This window comes from Mesoplodon densirostris, chromosome 7 (assembly GCF_025265405.1).
Source record: "Mesoplodon densirostris isolate mMesDen1 chromosome 7, mMesDen1 primary haplotype, whole genome shotgun sequence".
NCBI classification, from domain to species: Eukaryota; Metazoa; Chordata; class Mammalia; order Artiodactyla; family Ziphiidae; genus Mesoplodon; species Mesoplodon densirostris.
The window spans coordinates 121,221,153-121,237,382 of record NC_082667.1 but is presented as its reverse complement, the minus strand read 5'-3'; the positions used below and the strand labels follow the sequence as shown (position 1 = coordinate 121,237,382).

Here is a 16,230-nt window from a genome sequence, read left to right as displayed (position 1 = left end):
TGAAATTTCTTTCGTTTATTCTGAGGGAGATGACAATTTTTTTTGGCCTTCATTTGCATTGCTTGGCAAGTGTAGCACCTCACGGAGTGCCAGTGGGACACATAACCGGAATGAGGTGAGAATAGAGAGATCTCGGCCAGGTTTGTGCAGGAGCAAATGCAGATGGTCATGGCTACATCAGGGCAGTGACCACAGAATGCCATGGACTGGGAGGCACACTCTGACTTCTGAATCAGAGAATATGAGAAACATACCTCTTGGAATCGATGAACGAGGTAGAATTTATAACAGCAGAATGATAAACTACCTAAAAGTCCAACCACAGGGTCATTGTCAAGTAAAGTATAGAATACAGACTCTGTAGAATATTATTCCACAGTTGAAAACAAAGTCTCTCAGTGTGATTATCTCCATATGGTTAAAATAATGTTCCACAACAATTGTATATGATGAATTCATTTAGTGACCAACACATGGAGCTTGTACTATGTTCCAGACACTAGGAGAAGACAGACTGGTGCCCTTCGTTCAAGGAACTTGTCCTCTAGAGGGGAGGTGGACAGAAAGGTGTAAATAAGCAAATAATATCAAATAGTGGGAAGTGCTGTGAAGGACACAGAAGGTGTGAAAGGAGCAGATAACAGGAAAGGCCCCAGTTTAGGTGTGACGGGAGAGGGCGGGCCTTGCTGAGGAGGTGACAGTGAAGAACCCAACATTCCTGGTGGTGGAACAGCAAGGGCAAGAGCTCTACATGTTGGAGGAACTGAAGGTGGGTAAAGGAGAGTGGTGGGAGCCCTTTGCAGACCAGCGTCAAGCACTTGAGGTTTACTGAGAACCAAGCAACTGTTGCAGGCCATTAAGCACGGGAGTGAGTGATGAAATCAGACTGTGTTTCCAGAAGACCACGCTGGCTCCTGTATGGGGACTGGAACGCAGGGAGCAAGAGTGGAAAAGCAGAGGCTCGTTAGAAAACCAGGCAAGAGCTCATCTTGGTGTGCGTCTAGACGGAGGACATCTGAGCCACCGAGAGTTCTTACTGAGGCATTACAGAAGAAAACAGAAATATGGTGGTCCAGGGGCTAAGCCTCTGCGCTCCCAATGCAGGGGGCCCGGGTTTGATCCCTGGTCAGGGAACTAGATCCCACATGCCACAACTAAGAGTTCGCATGCCACAACCAAAGATCCCGCCTGCCGCAACTAAGATCCAGTGCAGCCAAATAAATAAATATATTTTTTTAAGTGTTAGCTTTTAGATTTCAAGTCTGAGCAACTGTGTGGAAGGTGGGGTGTTTATTGAGATGGGAAAGGTAGGCAGGGGTGGGGGGCGAGGAGGGAGCATCTGGAAGTCAGTTCCGGACAAGCGCCATCAGGCAGGTAGTAGAATGTAGGTAGAGGGCAGGAGGGGAGGGTCCGGGGTAGAGGCAGTGACCTGGGAGTCATTAGCACAGAGTTGGCTGCAATGGATGCGATCACCTCAGGAAGAAATAAGAAGGCCCTGGACTTGGACTATGCTTCGAGGAACAGCACTGTTCAGGGGTGTGGGAGGGGAAGGACAGCCAGACAGGGAGACTGAGCAGATGCAGCCCGTGGGGTAGGACGGAGGAAGAGGCTCAGGAAGGTGGGGTAGCTCTGATGACCCAGCAGTGTCGGGGTGGAGCCACCATGATCACAGCTGTGGAGAAACCTGTGTTTAAATACAGATAAAAGAATTGGAAGAGTCTCTGCTTCATGCACATCAAGAGACTATTGATGTTATCTCTCATGAAGTTGTTCTAATAACAAAACCAGTTTTTTATCTTTTTATTTTTTACATTTTATTGATTGATGTTTTTGGCCTCACCGCGCGGCACGTGGGATCTCAGTGCCCCGACCAGGGATCGAACCCGTGCCCCCTGCAGTGGAGGCGCGGAGTCCTAACCACTGGACCGCCAGGGAAGTCCCACAGTTTTTTACAAAGGAAAAAGAAAACACACAGTGTGTCTTGGCAGACAAACTTCCTGACTGACCGTTTGCGCTAATGGGGTTACCTCACAGTTCGGCTTCTTTTGTTTGTTTGTTTGTTTTCCGTGGGCTGTAGAAAATCCTGAATTGTTTCCTGTGAGCAGGAGGAGGAATTGAAGCACATGAAGCACATCCGGTGATGCCTTAGTCCTTGATGATGTACTTGGCTCTTGCAGGTGTGGTATGCTGCTTCCTATGCCGAGTTTGTGAACCGGAAGATTCATGACATTTCCGAGGAAGAAAGGAAAGGTGCTTGGACTTTTTCATTTTTTTTGTATTTCATATATTGATTCTAAATTGTATATATTACTTACATCTTTATGCAATGTCTAATTTTTCTACCTCTCTGTATTTAAGATATTCTAATAGGTTCTTTAGAGCTGCACATCCCTGTCTAATTCTAGGGTCAAATGACAATGACATATTTACATTTCTTTCATGGGTGCTGGAAAATAGTATTTAATATAATGAAAACCTCCAAATACTAAATTAGGACCTAGATCAGAGGACGATCCCTATCGAGATGTAATTATCTCTGAACACAGCAAGGTAGGCATTGACTTTGTTTTCAAAGTAAATGTCACTGAAGTACAACCTACACACAGAAAAGTGCGCAAATCCTAAGTAATGGCCCAATGAATTTTCACAACGTGAGGACACCTGGGCAACCTGCACCCAGATCAAGACGCAGAGCGTGGCCATGGCCCCAGGACTCCCCTGAGCCTCGTAATTCCTCCTCACTCCCAAGTGTAACTAATCTCCCGACTTCAGCACCACAGATATGATGATGTGCTTGTTACCGAACTTTTTATAAATGGAATTATGTGATATGTACACTTCTGGTGTCTGGGAATCTTTTGTCTGTGAGATTCCTCCACACTGTTGTGTGTTATTGTAATTTGTTTATTCTCATTGCCTTTTGGGTTTCCATTGTGTGAATGTACCGCAATTCACTGATCTATTTCTACCATAGAAATGTGGGCTGCACAATGCAATCCTGGCCCTGACTAGCTGGAGTGAGGTCACATTCTGCAGGTCAAGGGCAGAGTCCTCCACAAGGCCCTCCCGACTTCAGACAGCAGCCTCAAGCCCTGGGGGTCCCAGGCCCCCTGCACTTCTGACCAGCTAGCTACAATTTAGGGAGTTCCTGCTAAACCCTTTATGTCTGATAATTCCCTAGCACGATTCATGGGACTCAGAAAAGTGCTGTACTTATGAGTACCATTGTATTATAAAGCATGCACGTGGGGACCAGCCAAATGAAGAGACACTCAGGGCAAAGTTTGGGAGGATCCCAAATGTGAAGCTCCCATGTCCTTAGGCCGTGTCACGACCCTGGAGCACTGATGTATGATTACCAGCCTAGAAGGCTCACCTGAGCTTCTGTGTCCAGAGTTTTTCCTCAAGGCATCATCACGTAGGTGTGAGTGATTGGCTCCTTGGCCTGTGATTGAACTTGCTCTCCAGCCCCTGCTCCCCTCCCTGGCTGGTACCACCTGGCTCAAAGCCCCAACCCTGTAATCAGACGGTTGGTCTTCCTGACACAGCCAGCCCCATCCTGAGCCATCTCATTAGCATAAACTCAGGTATGGTCACAGATCACCAGGAATAACAAAGACGTGCTTTTTACTTGGAGATTCCAAAGATTTAGAGGCTATTTCCCAGGGACCAGGGACAAATGCCAGCAAAATTCTTTATTATACAGCAGGGTCGTTTCCAGTTTCTGGCTAATATGAGGGTGCCACTGTGCACATTCTTGCATGTCTTTTAGTGAACATATGTGCATATTTCTGTTGCGTGCACATCTAGGAGTGGATTGCTGGGTCATAAGGTATACACATAATCAGCTTTAATGGGTACTTCTGAACATTTTGGTAAAGTGATTACATTGGGCATTGATTTTCAAGTTATTTGTGATACAGTATGCCATCTGATTATGAAACGTGGATCTGAATCACTGGGTTATCTGCATACAGATTTCCATTATAACACTCCTTGTCTTTCCAGTGTGGTAAGGTCGTGTGTGTGTGTGTGTGTGTGTGTGTGTGTGTGTGTGTGTGTGTGTGTATGTGTATGTATTGCGGGGTGGGAGAGGGTAGCACAAGGGTGTTTGTTCCTTTGATGTCTTATGCAAATATATCAGAAAACAAGATCCTAAAAATTATTCTCTGTCAAACTTTAGCCTTTGATTTTATAACAGAACAGCAGACATTGCGTATTTATGAACACTGGGCTACGCTGAGATGGGAATGGTGTGGGTACTGGGCATCTGAGTTTTATTGGTGCCTGTTGATCACCATCCTCTGTGGTTTCTCTCCCACGACTGTAGTTCTTCGAGAGCAAGAGAAGAACTGGCCCTGCTACGAATGTAACCGCCGATTTATAAGCTCAGAGCAGCTGCAACAGCATCTCAATTCGCATGATGAGAAACTGGATGTGTTTAGCAGGTATATTAATGAGGGGGGAAGATTTCAAAAACTTAGTTTTTAAAGTTCCAGGGTCGTTTCTATATCATCTGTGAATGTATGAGTCTGTGTGTGTGTGCGTGCGCACACGCACGCTTGTGTGTAGACAGGTAACCAGGTAGGCTGCTGAAGGACATTTCTTATCTGTCATTTCCTTTTTTCCCCTGGTCCTCATTACTACTTGTGTCTTTTCCAGCATAACCAATACCCAGCAATAGGACATCTTTTCACCTTAGTAAAATCTCCCATAACTAGAGGTTCTGAAATAGGAATTCTTCTTATTTTCAAACTCTTCTCAGTAGTAGGATTCCTTCATCAGACTAAGTCCTATGTTTAATTCCCACTATATAAAAAAGGTAGGTGAAGGAGAATTCCACAGGATGGCGTAAGCAGCAGCTGGATCACATAGGCCTGATGGGTAGTGGCAGGAAATTTGAATTTACTTCTATGTGTGATAAGAAGTCTTTAGAGTCTGCTGATCAAGGGATATTGTGATGTCAGTAACATTTCTAAACATCACTGTGGATAAAAATAAAAACATCACCTTAGCTTGTATTGCAGTAAGAGTGAAGACAGGGAGTCTAGTTAGAAGCTATTTCAACAGTTCAGATGAAAAATGAGAGTGGTTCCGGGCAGAGTAGTCCCAGTGGGACAGATGTAAGGTTGCCAGCTATTATGGGATTTGAAAAAAGAAGAGGTGGTGTGAAATGGCATTTAGGGAAGTGGGAGAGTAAATATTCCAGGGAAGTCCAGTGTGATTGCCTGCAAGGTGAGTGAGGGCTCATGTGAGTCATGGCTGTGTCGTCCCCAAGCGTCTTTCACTGCGAGGGTGCCCGTGCAGAGCCGGCAGGAAGTCGGTTTCACCAAGCGCATGCAACGCAGCAGGAGTGATGAAGCAGCAGTGGGGAGGGAAGAGCATGTACAAGGGAGTGACTCCAGTGAAGGACCTTGGAGCTTACGAGTGGAAGAACGGAGAGAAAACATGAAGAGGACGCAGGACTGCAGACAGGGGACAGGACTGGATTGGAGCTGGTGGTGAGGCGGAAGGATCGTTGAGTCCAGGTGCCTGAGGGTGTGAGCTGGAAAGTTAGGACACGGTGTAGGAGCGGGCGAGGCATGGCATCAGGACAGTGGGGATTCCGCACCTCCCAAGGACGACAAGGCTGAGGGTGTCACATCTTCTTTATCCATTCATCCGATGATGGACACTTAGGTTGTTCCCATCTCCGGGCTATTGTGAATAGAGCTGCAATGAACATTTTGGTACATGTCTCTTTTTGAATTATGGTTTTCTCAGGGTATATGCCTAGTAGTGGGATTGCTGGGTCATATGGTAGTTCTATTTGTAGTTTTTTAAGGAACCTCCATACTGTTCTCCATAGTGGCTGTACCATTTCACGTTCCCACCAGCAGTGCAAGAGTGTTCCCTTTTCTCCACACCCTCTCCAGCATTTATTGTTTCTAGATTTTTTCATGATGGCCATATACAATGGAATATTACTCAGCCATAAAAAGAAACGAAACTGAGCTATTTGTAATGAGGTGGATGGACCTAGAGTCTGTCATACAGAGTGAAGTAAGTCAGAAAGAGAAAGACAAATACCGTATGCTAACACATATATATGGAATTTAAGAAAAAAAATGTCATGAAGAACCTGGGGTAAAACGGGAATAAAGACACAGACCTACTTGAGAATGGACTTGAGGATATGGGGAGGGGGAAGGGTAAGCTGTGACAAAGCGAAAGAGAGGCATGGACATATATACGCTACCAAGCGTAAGCTAGATAGATAGTGGGAAGCAGCCGCATAGCACAGGGAGATCAGCTCGGTGCTTTGTGACCGCCTGGAGGGGTGGGATGGGGAGGGTGGGAGGGAGGGAGACGCAAGAGGGAGGGGATGTGGGAACAGGTCTATGTGTATGACTGATTCACTTTGTTATAAAGCAGAAACTAATAAACAATAAAAATAAAGAAAAAAGGCTGAGGGTGTGACCATGGGAGCAAACGTCTGGGGTGCACGGAGGACACAGCGGGAGTTCCGTCGCTCCCTCCTGTGTATCCCGAAAACCCCGACCATGGCTCTGTTATAGCACTTTTTATATTCTATTGTGAGGCTTGGCTTATATGCCTGCTGCCTCTACTGGACATCTGAGGGTAAAAACTGTTGCATATAACTTACCGTCTTTAGTGTCAAGCTCCGTGCATGACACATTGTAGATAAAAATGTCGGTTAGCCAGCTGTTAAAAGAAATTTGAGACGATTAGGCAGATTTGAACTTTGGCTAGATTTAAGAAATGTTGAGCAACTATCACTTATTTGTTAGGTGCGATAAAGTTGTTGTGGAGATATGTGTATTATATATACATATATATGTCCTTATGTTTTAGAGGTACATATTGAAATATTTACAGATGAAATGATGTCTGGGATTTATTTCAAAATAGCCTAATGGGTATGTGTGTGGGAGAAGTGGTGAGGCTATAGATGGGATAAAACTGGCCATGAGTTGATAAGTATTGAAATGAGGTAGCGGGTACACTGGCCCCCTTGTATTCTCCACATTTGCCGAGGTTCGGAATTTCCCATAATAAAGAATCTTTTAATGTGGTGTTTACTGGATGTGCTATGGAACCGGTAAATTAGAAATTTGTTCTGACCTTCCAGAAGATTATAGTAAAACAAGGGCATTCCTTTGACTCTATAGCCACAGTCCATGGAAGGAACATGAGGTGAGCAAGGGGAAGACTGGAATCTTGTATCCAGGACACACGCTAGGCGTGTTCTGCCCTGTCTGCGTTGCTCACAGAATCGCAGAGATGTGTGCGAGCTTCCAGAATTTTTGGTAGCAAAATGGTGTCAGTGCTTTGACTTTTTAAAGCTCCTTTTATTCTGAATAATTTAAGACATCTCTTTGAGCTATATAGATGGCAAAGATGAGAAATTTGGAAAGCGTGTATGAGCAAAGTGATTGTTTCCATTAGAAAAAAAGAATCAGGAAAAGAAATAAAGTGAGAGGAAATCAAGATTTGGGGTGAATCCGGATCATTCAGGGAAATATTTGTTGTGCAGTATTGTGTAACCATGACTATCTATAACCCCATGTCTTGTCCCCAGAACAAGAGGCAGAGGAAGGGGGCGAGGCAAGAGGCGGTTTGGCCCAGGTCGACGGCCGGGACGCCCTCCCAAATTTATCCGCTTGGAAGTAACCAGTGAAAATGGGGAAAAGTGTGATGATGGGACACAGGTATGAGGGATAGGAAAGCAAGAGCTCTTCTTGGATGCTTGATTAGAGAACTTATGAGAACCATTACTGGACTCAAATACAAACGCCTCTCAGAGGGTGATAGGCCTGCCTGTCAGTGCTGTGCTGCCTGTTAATTAAAGTCTGACTAGAGAAAGGCTAAAAAACGTTGTTTCAAACGTTACTTACAACAAAAACCCAACTCTGCTGCCCTAAAGGTTTGAAATTGTCCAGAGACATTACTAGGGGACTCTGTTTAATTAGTTTAAACAATTAAAGTGATGTTATTCCAGAAGAGTCCTGTCATAGTCTTTTCCTCACAAAATGATCTGGAATGTCTATGGTTTTTACATCCTGTGGATGGTTACCTAACTAATTTTCTCAGAAGGAAAATATTCTTTTCTGAGCATAACGACGCTAGTCATTTAAAAAATAAAGCAGCAATTCTAAATCCTAGCACTAATGTCTATCTAGGTAGGGAAATAATTGCTGGTTATTGCAATTTCAGGACTTGCTGCATTTTCCCACCAAGGAGCAGTTCGATGAGGCTGAACCCGCAACTCTGAATGGGCTGGACCAACCAGAGCAGCCCGCGCTCGCAGTCCCTCAGCTGCCACCGGAAGCGCAGTCTTCTCTGGAGCACGAGACGGAAACGCACGAGCTGCACCTGCAGCCCCAGCACGAGGAGAGCGTGCTGCCCGCCCAGAGCACCCTGACGGCCGACGACATGCGCAGGGCCAAGCGCATCCGGGTAAGCGGGATGCCCGGATGCCCGCCCCACCCTCTCCCAGCCCTCCGCCCCGCGGCCGCTGACCTCTGTCCAGGCGGCCAGCTGCGTGGGTACCCTGCCGTTCACCACCGCTTCTGAGGCTTGCTTGCGTCTAGCCTATCACAGGCTCAAGCCCCTTGTTTCGGAAGAAAGTATGAACTGTTTCTCTGGGTCTCTGGGTCCCGTGGCAGGCTGGCATGGCTGGTCCGAGATGCCAAAAATTTAGCAGCGACTCAGAAGCCTGGCTCTTGGCAGCATCCGGACTAGTGTAGTTAGAGTAGAATAACTCTCTGGATGCCTAAACTCACAGGTTGGAAATGGAGAGATAAGTACGCTGAGTTGTAATAGTTACTTACATTGAAGCCAGGCTAATCTGTGCCTAATCATAGCTCTCAAGTCAGTTTGGGGTTTTGAATTTGTTTATCAACGGTTTCCAAGGGGAGACTGGCAAATGCCAGGACGCGTCAGTGCACAGGGACCTGAGTTCCAGTTGATCTGGCAGGTGCAGCCCACACATGGGGACAGCTCGGAGCTAAGCTCCAGGTTCGGGGGTAGGGCAGTGTCTCACCCGCGTGACCCGTGACTTGACTTCAGGCCATGCGGCTGCAGGGCCTCCATGGCTGCCTGGCCGGGTGTGTTTTGTCCCTATTTCACAGACAGCGTTGAGTGTGAGTTAGGACCTGCGGGGGATGCATGTGGAGAGCAACGGGGTTTTGTGAGATCAGTGTCTGTGCGGACAATTGACATCCAGAAAAGAATGACTTAAACCCGTGTTTGTGGTAGCAGGACGTTTAAAGACTTTTCTTAATCCCTTATGTGGATGAAGGAGACTTTTTGTATAACTTCCCAGGCTTTACAGTTTCTACGTGGACGATCATTTTAGCTTATGTTTCTTTTGGTCTTATTTGCCTATAGGCTAGAAGGGACCTTGAACAATAGTCTAGTCCGTGCCTTCATTTAAAAATACATTTAAATGTTTGTTCTGTATGACAGCGGGGAAGAACTCTGAGCAATCAGGCTAAATAGACTTTATAAGGGTCCTGAAATGGAAACTTATAAAACTTACGGCTCCATGTATATTATTTCAAAAGGATATGTAAACCTACATAAATATAGACCAGAAAGGCAAAAAGCTATGCATACCTTCCGTCCGTCATGCCCCATGATTCCCAATCTGCGTTTCACTCTTTCTTGAGCAATTACTATCTTTTCTGCTTTGGCCATTCTGATTTTTCACTAGGTCCATAGAAATGCTTTCTAGATTTAATTTTTTGAAGGAAAAAACTAAAGCCCACATGTTTTGTGAGGTGTGGATGTGTAAGCATAGTGTAGCCGTGATCGTACTTGTGTTCTGGAATGAACTGGGTTGCTGGTTTTGGAACAAGGTTCCTTGTGTCAAAGCAAAAGCCATGTGTATGTGGCTTTTGGAGGTCAGTCTTAGGTGAGCGATTTTTTTTTTTTCCTCTCACACATTCTAAAAAGCAGGGGCTATGTATTTTTTCATCTTTTCTATCCAGATTGGTAATGACCACCTGAAGGGAAGCCTTCCAACCCCATTGGTAATGTAACTATTTTTCTCTCCTCTAATGCTGCCTGCTCAGTTGGAGCTGCAGGTACGTTTGTTTCCTGTGTTTCACTCACATAACAGAATGTTATTTAAGTGTTTGCCTGACCTGCTGTTCTTTGCAACCTGTACTTACTAAATCCTGGTGGAGATGACAGTTTGGTTGCTATCGTCAATGCAAATTAGTTAATGAATAATGATAATTTATTTTCAAATAGTAAGTGAGTGGGCTGTAGTTTGCTCACACACAAAATGAAGGGTAGGACTAAGTGACCTCCAAGGTCCCTTCCAGCTCTGAAACAACCGAATGACTTCTGCAGTGGCACCGAGTTCTGACTGTATGTTCAGCACTGCCTAGGTACACAGTAGAATTTTCACTGGTGTCCTGTCCTCTGGGATCTTCCAGTCTAATTAGGGAGGCAATGCTAATGTAAGGTGGGTCACAGTTAAATGCTACACGTAAAGGTAGAGCCTAGAATTGCTATCAGAAGTTGGAAGAGTGAAAGGCCAAAGAAGGCTGGAGTTGGGGAATAATTCGTAGATGAAGTGGGAGTTAAACTGGTCCTTGAAAGAGAGACAGGAAGAAGGGAGATGGTTTCAGAGGACGGCAGCGATAGCATCAGAGGCCGACACCCAGGAATTGTTTGGTGTGGTTGCTGGCCGGACCTGAGCACGGGTACCACCTGGAGGGTAGTGGAGAGTCGCACATACCGGGCAAGGCTAGCCCATTAGAGGTTTTGAAAACTGGGCAGGAAACAGGCCAGAGAAAAGTTGTTTAAAAAAAAAAAAGGCCAACAAACATGATTGATTTCCTTTTAATGTTAGGATCAAAATAATATGAAAATTAGTCAATTTAGGTTCCTTTAGCTATTAACATCAGACTTTAGAAACGTTTTATGGTTTTGTCTGCAAAGGCTCTGTTGACTCAGGATTCATCTCAGTGTGAGTCGAATCCCTTGTCACAGGTTTTAGCAACTATACCATTTTGTCACCTTTCGAGGAGCTTATGCTCCATCCAGTACAGAGTGGTTGGCCAACGGCAACTCTGAGACCCATCTGTGCTGCTTCCACCCTTTCTCATGATTGCTTCTAGAAAATGTGTACCAATTGCAGCTCTGAACTGCAGAAGATACTGTAGAGTTGAAATGGCCTGCAAGTGGGTTGGGGGGCGGACAGTTTCAGCACTTCCACTACCTTGTAATGAGAGGGTTACATTAGGATCATTCAATCAGAGAAACAACCTAGTTCTTGAGTACTTAGTTCAGTGCTCCATGGCAATCAAAAAGACAGTAAGAACAAGGTTTGTCGATAGAGCTAAGAAAGTGGAGCCCGGCGGCTGCTGGGTTTAGATCAAGGGTCTGAGGACACTCACACTAACAGAGATGATAGGAGACTTATTAGCATAACGGACCGAAACAAAAACACCATTCAGATTTGGTGCCCAAGGGGAAGTGGAATCTCCGTGGGACCAAGATCAGTTGTTGTGCATTATGTCTGCCCTTGGAAACTTCACTGAACTTGGGTAAAGGAAATGATGCTTACATTACCCGAGCACTCTAAATCTTGAATCTCTGAACCTCAGGATAGCATCTGTTCTTTTGCAATATTTCCATAAAGCTTGGAAAGTAGCCAAAATCATGAGAGCTTTTATGTAAAATAAGTATCTGTCCAGATAGGGTAAAAGATTAGGTGACCGCTAAACCGTATAGTGAAGTGAAAGAAAGATCTGTGGCTGATTTGAAAAAGGTCTGTTGTTTATGATCTCTTCAGGTGGTACAGAAAAGATCTTGAAATAATTCTTTTTGATTTTCATATGAAATACATTTCATTAATTTGCAAACTTTTATTGACACTTCCTATGAGCTCAGCTATTTTTTAAGAGACCTAGATACAAAGGAGAATAAAATATGATGCAACCCCAGTCAACCTGGGAAGATGATGGAATTGCAAAATATTTACTCAAGATAAATGAGTAGGTAAAATATCTCTCCCAACCCTATTAGAGAAGCCCTGAGAAAGATGTTCTCTGCTATATAGGAACTATGTTCAGAATTTTCACTAAGTCAACAATAATTATTTTGCTTTTTCCCTAAATGATTATTTCACATTAAAGTTACTTCAGAAGTTGCTGCTTGTGAATAATTTGAAATTAGGGTTTAAGCATTGTTCATTGTACTTTTTTCATTGCACAAATAGCGCATTAAGACCTCCATTAATTCTTTAATTACTAGTCTTTTATAGTTACATAAGCATACCCATTCACAGATATATTTTTTTGAGGGATTTTTCCCCCCCACCTCATAGCTACCTAGAACTTTCCCCCTGGTGTTTTGAGGAACTTATGAATGAGTCTTCATTATTGTAGAACTAAAATACTGATTCTGTATTCTCTGTGTGAAACATGATCCTGTTGGTTTGCTCTCAGTAGAACATGAGTTGTTTTCTCAGTGGTGGTGATGAATTTGCACTAAGTAACCATCTTCCCTCACTAGGATTCCCTATAACAATTGCATGAATTTACAAGATGGCTAATCAGCATTAGAAGTGCAATCTGTGACTGAAAAGCAAAACAGAGCGAAATTGACTGGTCTAGACAGGGAACAAAGCAATAAGCTTAACCCAATTAGCAAGGTATTCTAACCAGTGGAACTAACCAGCTACACTGAGAAGCTGTCCTCTGCATTTCCTGAGTAGGAAGTGATTAAGGCACATATTCCATTTAGAACGTGTGCTTACATATCTTGTCTCAGATGCAAACACCTTCATGTAAATCTGTATCTTCTTTCTCTTTCAGTTCTTTTTCATAAATTGATATATAATTCACTTACCATAAAATTCACTTTTTTTTTTTTTTTTTCTTTTTGCGGTATGCGGGCCTCTCACTGTTGTGGCCTCTCCCGTTGCAGAGCACAGGCTCCGGATGCGCAGGCCCAGCGGCCATGGCTCACGGGCCCAGCCGCTCCGCAGCATATGGGATCCTCCCAGACCGGGGCACGAACCCGTATCCCCTGCATCGGCAGGCGGACTCTTAACCACTGCGCCACCAGGGAGGCCCAAAATTCACTTTTTTTGTAGTGGTTTTTAGAATAGTTCCAAAGTTGCACAACCATCACCACTAATTCCAGGACATTTTCATCACCCGCGAAAGAAACCCTATATCCGCTGCCTCCTTCCCCCAGCCCTTGGTACTTACTACGCTTCAGTTCTTTTTATTATCTTTATTTTTGCTAAGCATTTTAATCAAGCTTCAAATTATTTTTCTCAAGGACTTCAACAAGTAACATTTGGCTGACTCACTCCAACCTCATCATGCATGTGTGACTCAACCCAAGTCATTTCTTCCAAATCTTCAATTTTTATTCTACTTGACTCTGGGGTTTGTTTTACTCTATTGGCCTGGCCAAAAGGTTTATTCGGGTTTTTCCTGTAACATCTTATGGAAAAACCTGAATGAACTTTTTGGCCAACCCAACATAAGTCCTCTATTTTTTTAACGTTACTTAGATTCTTTCAAAAGAAAACACACACACATAGACATAAAACAGCACACGACAGTTTGTCTTCTCAAGATGAACTTCTTTGGGGGTGGCTTCATTTTTAATGCCTTTACCAGAAAAATCTTTCAACTGTGTGTCCTAGAGTTTAATTTCTGTGGAAAGTCTGTGATTGCAGAGATGTCCTCTTTTCCTATAAATGTGCGAGCTGCTTACACACTTAACTCACTAAATAATCTCATTTGTGTGTGTCTTTCAGAATGCAGCTCTTCAGCATCTGTTTATTCGGAAGTCCTTCCGGCCTTTTAAATGTTTGCAGTGTGGGAAGGCCTTCCGTGAAAAGGACAAACTGGACCAACACTTGCGCTTCCATGGGCGGGAGGGGAGCTGCCCATTGACCTGTGACCTCTGTAACAAGGGCTTCATCAGCAGTGCGTCCTTGGAGAGCCACATGAAGCTCCACTCGGACCAGAAGACTTACTCTTGCATTTTTTGCCCAGAATCCTTTGACCGCCTTGATTTGTTGAAAGATCACGTGGCCATTCATATCAGTGATGGCTACTTCACCTGCCCAACTTGTAAGAAACGGTTCCCAGATTTTATCCAGGTGAGTGTCTGCTACCGCGATGCCTGAACACTTCCTCTTTTAGGTAAAAGAAACTTCGAGTTTTGGAAGATTGAGACAGCCTGTCATCTGCATTTCCACTCCTTCTTTGCAGCATCTTCTTAGTTGAGCGTGATATTTCTTCAGTCAACCTACTTTTAATAAGCAAAAGATTACTATGACCCTTAATTGTCCAAATAAGACATTGGCATTTAAACATTTAAGTTGTATTACAAGTAATAAACATCCAGATCTGGTTAAAATCTTTAAAAAGTCTTTCCTAATCCTTGCCAATACCCACTACTCATAAAATATATGGCGCTTGTAGAAGACATACTCCCATTTCCTGGCCTGGAAACATTTTCTCCCCATCACTTTGGCTTCCTGTCTTGTGCTACTAAGGTGATGCATTTTGGAAGGAAACAAAGAGAAAGCTGGTATATAACATACTGTTTTTTAAAAACTTTTTATTATATATTGGAGTATAGTTGATTAACAATGTTGTGTTAGTTTCAGGTGTACAGCAAAGTGACTCAGTTATATATATATATGTATCTATTCTTTTTCCAATTCTTTTCCCATTTAGGTTGTTACATAATATTGAGCAGAGTTCCTTGTGCTATACAGTAGGTCCTGTTGGTTATCCATTTTATTTTATTTAATTTTTTATTATTTATTTATTTATTTTATTTTTGGCTGCGTTGGGTCTTCGTTGCTGCACGCAGGCTTTCTTAGTTGCAGCAAGCGAGGGCTATTCTTCATTGTAGTGTGTGGGCTTCTCATTGTGGTGGCTTCTCTTGTTGCAGAGCACAGGCTCTAGGCACGTGGGCTCAGTAGTTGTGGCACGCAGGCTCAGTAATTGTGGCTCTCGGGCGCAGGCTCAGTAGTTGTGGCGCACGGGCTTAGTTGCTCCGTGGCATGTGTGATCTTCCTGGACCAGGGATCGAACCCATGTACCCCACATTGGCAGGTGGATTCTTAACCACTGGGCCACCAGGGAAGCCCAGGTTATCCATTTTAAATATAGCAGTGTGTACATGTCAATCCCAAACTCCCAGTCTATCTCTCCCCCCAACCCTTCCCCCCGGTAACCATAAGTTCGTTCTCTAAGTCTGTGAGTCTGTTTCTGTTTTATAAATAAGTTCATTTGTATCTTTTTTTTTAAAGGGTCTGCATATAAGTGATTGCTCTTTGTCTGACTCACTTCATTCAGTATGACAACCTCTAGATCCATCCATGTTGCTGCAAATGGTGTTATTTCATTCTTTTTAATGGCTGAGTAATATTCCATTGCATATATGTACCACACCTCCTTTATCCATTCCTCTGTCAATAGACATTTAGGTTGCTTCCATGTTTTGGCTATAATATACTTCTGTATTAAGCACTGACCTCCTCCCTTGTATTATATTCTGGAGCAAAATGGGGTGAGGATAAACTCCAGAATATTCATGATTTCATTTGGACTTCAAGTGATAATATTGTTACATGCTAGTGAATGAACAAGTAAGTCTATATATCTAGTAAAAATATTGTGTGTCTCTCTCTTTTTTTTTTTTAATTACCAAAGCAAAAGGAGACTAGGATTTAATCATAGTTCTGTTAGTGTTGGGAGTCTTGGTAATTTTCTCACTTTACACAAACAATTAGAGAAGTTAAGGTGGAATTTAATGGCAAAAGAGACTCCAAAAATAATGAAGGAAAATGTCTTGCAGGAGTGGTTTGATATGACTCACTACTTAGCTCCCATCCATAACTCTTCTTTGCTGGGTATTTATGGCAAAGAGAGTTCAGAGGCCATATTCCTTTGTTTAAATTATCTGAAAGTATAGGGACTACGTCCCAATTAAGGGGAAATGATGGTGGTGTTGTATTGTTCTCATATATGGGTAATGTGTTTTCTCTCGTCTAATTCATGTCTTTAATTCTTCAGAACCTGATTTGATAAAAAGATGTAAAAGGACCAATTACTACAGCGGGCTAAGTTGCTTCTGTACATGTTGGAAGCAGGAAAAAGTGAGAAGGAATGATTTTTTTGTCCTCTTATAGGTAATTTTTACCAAGATTCATTTAAATCCAAGGGAACTCTT

The 16,230-nt window shown here is 43.5% G+C and overlaps 1 protein-coding gene across 2 annotated transcripts in view; it reads left to right on the top strand.

The window, feature by feature from the left end:
- PRDM10 (PR/SET domain 10) overlaps positions 1–16,230 on the top strand; it is an 87,477-nt gene that overhangs the window by 53,374 nt on the left and 17,873 nt on the right. For both annotated transcript variants that reach the window (XM_060103669.1, XM_060103668.1), the window contains 5 exons: positions 2,178–2,250; positions 4,331–4,448; positions 7,583–7,712; positions 8,218–8,460; positions 13,796–14,143. In XM_060103669.1, coding sequence (XP_059959652.1) covers positions 2,178–2,250; positions 4,331–4,448; positions 7,583–7,712; positions 8,218–8,460; positions 13,796–14,143 — 912 coding nt within the window. The remainder of the gene's footprint in view (positions 1–2,177; positions 2,251–4,330; positions 4,449–7,582; positions 7,713–8,217; positions 8,461–13,795; positions 14,144–16,230) is intronic.